At 39.1% G+C, this 6,027-nt stretch overlaps 1 protein-coding gene across 1 annotated transcript; it reads right to left on the bottom strand.

Annotated features, from left to right (window-relative positions):
* Positions 1–201: 201 nt before the first annotated feature.
* Positions 202–5,545, bottom strand: srsf3a (serine and arginine rich splicing factor 3a). The gene is made up of 7 exons (XM_029502898.1): positions 5,436–5,545; positions 4,359–4,405; positions 3,437–3,647; positions 3,190–3,324; positions 1,109–1,147; positions 927–1,013; positions 202–844 (listed from the first exon to the last, which is right to left on the bottom strand). Exons 2-7 carry the CDS (start codon positions 4,363–4,365, stop codon positions 817–819), a joined length of 507 nt encoding a protein of 168 aa, XP_029358758.1. The 5' UTR covers positions 4,366–4,405; positions 5,436–5,545; the 3' UTR covers positions 202–816.
* Between the last annotated feature and the right edge of the window lie 482 nt (positions 5,546–6,027).

Below are 6,027 nucleotides of genomic sequence, written 5' to 3'. Positions count from 1 at the left end.
ACAGACAACTTCCTGTGTGGGCAAACCTTACAGCCTTCTTCAGCAACAATGCACGTCCTGAATTTAGTCAACCTCTCAACTCGTTTGGTTATCATGCATGGATATAAACAACATTACACTTTAAGCATAAAAAAACCATATCAAACATAAGAGAATTGAAGAAGGTGGGACGTTTCACCTGGAAAAACATTTATTGAACAAGTTGTTTAACCGCATCAGCACAAATTGTCAGAGGCCAGAGAATCAGCAAAAAGTACAATAAATGCTTTCTTTTGCCAAAGTGACATTGGTAAAAAAAAAAAAAAAAAAAAAAAAAAATTGATGTTTTTGGCTTCAAGGCCTGCAAACCACAGCACCAGTATTTACAACAACTGTTGCGTGTCAGCTTTCTGTCACAAGCATTAAGTATGCTGCTCCTACTGGTGACGTATATCACAGTAACCCATCAAAAGTAATTTAGGAGTAAAGAACAAAAAACAAATAAAAACATTACATGTACTTTAATTCAGTTGAACAGTTAAAAAATAACAGGATAGTAATGTGAAACTAAATCCATTATTCCATTTTCAGAACATGCAGGGCATGATGAAATTTGTTTCATGTGAACAAGAAATTCAAAGGCCGAAAATATTTCTTTGAAAACAACCCCCCCTTGCAAAAAAAAAAAAAAAAAATCTTGTTATTTCAACAAACTGATACACCATATTTAACAAGCTGACCGTAGTCAACAAAATCTAAAAAGAAAAACATAGCTATAAAAATTTGTATTGTCAAACCATGACAGCAGGATCCTGCAGACGAGCCATTCTTAGGTCTTCATTTCCTCTCGTTAGACCGTGAACGACTGTGAAATATATGAATTTGTGAATAAATGCAAGACAAGTAGTTTAAATTATATGATAGTTGGCACTAATACTCATGTGTACCTCCTTGACTGTGAGAAAGATCTTGAGCGCTTGCGATTCTTGTCTCTGGACAGAGACCGATATCTACGTCTGTCTCTTGAAAGAGACCTGATAGGGACAAGAAAAGTTGTGTCAATTTCATCCTTTATTAAAACACACAACTTATTATTTATGTATTTTAACAATTGCCATTATAAGCTTACCTGCTGCGGCTGCGACTAAGGCTCCTCCTCCTTGGTGATCTATATTGTGGGCGAATTTTAAGAAAAATACAAAAAAAAAGTTACAAGAGAATTTAATGCTTTCCCTCACCAATGAAACCTTCACGCGCTTCATCCCTAAAGAGACACAGGTCACACGTGGAAACATGGCTACACATAGTTCCTGTCTGTTCATAGATTATCTGCATCCATGAACCACGAGCAACCCGTTAAAAACTTGACTATCGAGCACCAATCATGGAGTTGGATCTCAGACTACAGAACTAGATTGAAGCTTGGCATTAAAGACTTGTGTGGGATAATTAGGACAAGTGGCGAAAAGCATACTAATGCTATACTATACATTGTTTTTATGTCGGAGGTGGTCAGGTTGCACAAAAATATGTACAAAGCCCATTATAAAAGTAAATTAATTCTTCAAAGAAATGTGGATGTGGGACATTTCCCCAACAACCTAAAGTCTACTTAGGGTGGCAGCAAAACTATTGCAAGCACTATTGAAACCTGATGAACTTCATGAGATTGCACCATACAAACCTTGATTAAGATGAGTTTTTTTCCCCCCCATTTAGTTTGTTGTCCCCAACTTCAAAAGATATTATAATTGCAAAGGGAGTTGGCATTAATAAACTTTTGTTCAATGGATATGGAACGATCCATTAAACTAAATTGATATTAAAGTCCAACTACTAAAAAAAAGTTAACTGTTCACATTTACAAATGAGAAGTTTACGACTGAGAACGTTTCCTTGACCACAACTTTTCACCTTCAGATTTTTGCAGCTCTTCACTGAAATTGCTCAACATGATTTAACTGCTGAGGGAAAATTGTCAGGCAGTGCTGAAAACTAGATTAAGCATGAAAACTATAAAGAGCAGGATAAAAGAAACTTACTATTTTGGGGGATTTGGACAACATAGAAATGACGCAAGGAAGCCAGACTGATGGTGAGGGAAGTCGAATTGCAGAGAGGATTTGCCACATGATGCAAATGTTGGAGATATGAAGTTGCTTGGTGGCTGGTTGGAGGGGGTAGTTGTAGATTTTCCCTGCCTTTTTTTTGGGGGGTAGACGGATGGGGATGTAAGCCAAGGGCTGTTCCCGTTGATACAGTAGTTGTATGGAGAATAGAAAGAGTAAAGACGCTGATTGGTTGATAATGTGAAGTGGACCACTGTCGATTTGGTTAAGGTTGGAGGAGGAACAGGAGGATGCTGAGAACTGCATGCTCAGGAACCAAAAGGTTGGTGGAACCTGACGACTGGTGGTGCACCTGGGTCATATGACAACACCAGCCAAGCTGATCGGGGCTCGCTGGTCAGCAGTCACATGATGCTGAAAGAAGACTAGTTGACTGACTCAGATGGTGAGAAGCGTGGTGGTGACTCTGAAACGGGGTTCAGTTTTATTAATAGATGGCAACTGAACTCAGGAAAAAAATAAAAAATAAAATAAAAAAAATGTACACCTGCAGAAAGTAATTCCACAAAGTACCTAGAAAAATGTTTAATGGAAGATGAAACGCTAACCTCTTAAGATGTCCTCATAATGAAATATCACACTCGAGTTTGGTGCCTTACAGTCTTAGTGCTTTAAGAGTTCATAAATAGTCAAGTGCTGACATAAGTTGCCAGTGGACTCTTGCAAACTATAAAATTGACACAGATGAAGAAATATCATGGTAGTGAAATAATGTAATTTTGTTTAGAAAGCATCACTCAAGGATGAGATTTTTTTTAAACAAATGAAAAAAAGTGTTGATCTATCAAATTCTGAAGCAGCCAGATCCACAGATCATCTATTGATGAACTCGTATGCCACAGAGATGATCAGTCAGAAACTGCACTTCCCACTTGGCATTGACTTGAAGGCTAACAAAGCTTTTAATAGGGCAATCAAATATCGATTTTAATGGCTTCACCAGTTAAACTAATAATTTGAAATAGTCAAAACTAATGCTACTGGTGCGTAAGGAGGGTGAACCTTTGTCATTTTTGTTTTTACACAATACTGCAACGGTAAAGAAAGCAACAACATTAATTATCAAAGTGGAAAGGCATACCGGCGTCTGACTGGAGGACTACGTCGCCTAAAATCATCTCGGGGGCGTCTGCTCCAGGATGGAGGAGGACCACGGCTCCTCGAGCGCTTTTCCCCAGTGGATAACTCAACACGTACCCGACAGCCACACATGGTTCTGAACAACAGTCAAACAATTCAGGAAATTGTAAGGAGAGAAAAAAATAAAAAATAAAATAAAAAACACCAAGCATGACATCAATATATACAAAATGTGCTCAAATAATTACCTTCCATCCAGTTCTCTCACAGCGTCAGATGCATCTCTGGGATCTTCAAACTCTACGAATGCAAAACCTGGTGGATTCCGAGCAACCCAAACACTTCTTAAAGGACCATAGTAGCCGAAAGCCCTTTCTAACTCTGTCTTATTGCCATTGTTTCCTAGATTCCCAACATAAACCTTGCAGTCAAGGGGACAGTCTCTGTGAAGAGCAGGGTCTGAAAAAAAGAAAACAGACAAATTGAGTGTTAAAAAGTGCCACTGAACATTTGAGCGAAACTGAAATGGCCTAACATTTACTTTCTCTCATTTTTACACTTGTTGTTGAAATGCAATCAATTCAAAGATCGCAATTATTTATTTAAAAGGCTTGCTGCTTTCCTGTCTTTTCTACACATTCTTAACTTGCCATCAGCAGCTTCCTGGCATTGCATACGTCATGGAGATGAACGACAAAGATCCACTTCTAATGGTCTGTTCTAAGAGTGCAGTGGCTCTTAGTTTCAATTCAATTTTAATCATTTCATAGTCCTGACGTATAGACTCTGCACTGAGGTAGAGCCCCTGCTTTGATGACTTTTTGGGTAAAACAACAGTACGATGGCGAAAGTGCCCTATTTTTATTTAATTGACAGGGACAATGCAGTCAAATATAGATAGAAGCTTGCAGTTGATGTGACTCATTTAGAGTTTATAGCTAGTGCTAGTTCTCAACTCCAGTCCCCGGACTGTAATCTAATGGTTAAAGGAACAAACAACTATTTCACACAATCAATCACACAAAATTAAAAGCAGAAGTCTCTCTTTAGATTAATTGAGTGCAAGCCTTAATAGTCTTAATATCTCAGCTGAACAATTTGCTTCAAGGACAAAAACAATTTTTGACTAAAAAAGAAAGATTTACACACTGAAGTAACCAATCATCATACCTCCCATTTCACCAAACGGCTCCTTGACAGAGTGCTGCAATGTAAGCCTGAAAGACAAGAAAGACTGTTAAAGCCACATACCTGAGGTGTGAGCAAAATGGCTCACAAATATTTTCATACAATTTAAACACACATCCCACTATTCTGCACTACTTATTATGCTTAATAATAGCTAATATCTGGCTTAGGTTTTACCTTTTGGCCACTGTGGAACCTGACAACTGACTGTTCGAGTTTACAAACACTGGGCTAACCTTTTTTAAGGGTAACATCACTCAAGAACGGCAACTCACACTTGGGAACAGTTTATTAACAAAAACTAGTAAGTCCAATATTTCAGTTCTGCAATAAATTAAAGTTACTCTGAAGCTGGGTGTAGTTTGTGGGAGAGTTGGACTGTGTTGCTCTGTAAACATTTTGTAAACCCCATTTAACCCCGAAATAAATTAAACAACATACAGTCCGCTATAAACGAGAAAAAGTTAAACAAAGACGACTTCCTTCGTGAGTATCACACAGCTATCTCGTCAAAAACCCTTTTTTTTAATACAAAATCTAAACATAACCTTAATAAAGGCATGTTTTAATGCTCAGCTGTTCTGTTAGACCACACAAGTTTCGGTAAGGTGTTCCTGATTACTGGCTGAATCGTTCATTGCTGACTCTACTTAAGGGCCATCATTAGCTTCGTGCTAACACAAGCTAACAACCAAAAGTAAGGTAGCTCAATTTCATTAGCTAGTGCGTACACGAAAAAAAACGGATGGGACTTAAATCTGGCTTGAAAAAAATCTTTTGTTCACGTTCATTGATTAGAGATGTTTCTTAAAATTTAAATTGGTGTCTTGGCTGCCATACGTTTATTTAGGAATCACCACGAGCCCGCCAGCCATGCAGACATTGAAGCTATGCTAGCGCGCACACACGATGTGGCGGTTTTTACATTTAGCATCAAACACGACGACGCGGTTTTCGGGAAAATTACCTCCGAGGCTAACGAGCAGGACTAGGCTTACTTGATACAAAACACAAACAGGAGTTTGAGTCAGGTCCATGTATTCAGGGCATACAGCTCACCTTTCTTGTAGATACAGTCGAACAAAAACGTTAGCAGCAGACTTCACGCCCCCCGATGTAGCCGCTAGCTTAACTTGTTGTTAACACCGGCAGCTAAGCGGAAGTGAGCCAAGACAAGCCGTTCTTCTTCTTCGCTGTGTCTGAGGTCGGGCCGCCAACCAGGGTTTGAGCTACAGGCCGCTCCCTGCTGGACCGGAATGGAGCCACATGACACAAAAATGGTGAGTCAATCCAATGTCCCCTCGACAAACATTAATAGACATTCTTTCATAAGAGACGCCAAATGACCACAAGGAGACAGAAAATGTCCCAGAGGGCGGATTAACAACAACAAAGTGACACAACATAAACACAAGGACAAGGAAAAGAGACCACAATGAGACATGAAATGATAGCACGGACACCACAACGCAACTGCAAATGGAAACAAAGGGATGACAAAGGCACACAAAATGACTACAACAATGCACAAATTAGTACCAAGGGAGACTAAATGACTACATCATGCATACCAATCCCCCCATAGCAGGCTGCATCTTGGAGCACACTGTTGAAGGTCTTCCTAAATTATACTGGCATCATCTTAATAGAG

The sequence above is a fragment of the Echeneis naucrates genome, chromosome 5, assembly GCF_900963305.1.
Source record: "Echeneis naucrates chromosome 5, fEcheNa1.1, whole genome shotgun sequence".
In the NCBI taxonomy this organism is placed as follows: domain Eukaryota; kingdom Metazoa; phylum Chordata; class Actinopteri; order Carangiformes; family Echeneidae; genus Echeneis; species Echeneis naucrates.
This window is presented reverse-complemented; position numbering and strand designations above follow the sequence as displayed.

Bases quoted from the DNA above. Each gene is read 5' to 3' on its own strand.
- srsf3a (XM_029502898.1), bottom strand. The intron at 3,325-3,436 runs GTAATTATTTGA...ACTGTTGTTCAG, and splicing joins GTGAGAGAACTGGATGGAAG to AACCATGTGTGGCTGTCGGG. The intron at 1,148-3,189 runs GTATGCCTTTCC...CCCACAATATAG, and splicing joins AGTCCTCCAGTCAGACGCCG to ATCACCAAGGAGGAGGAGCC.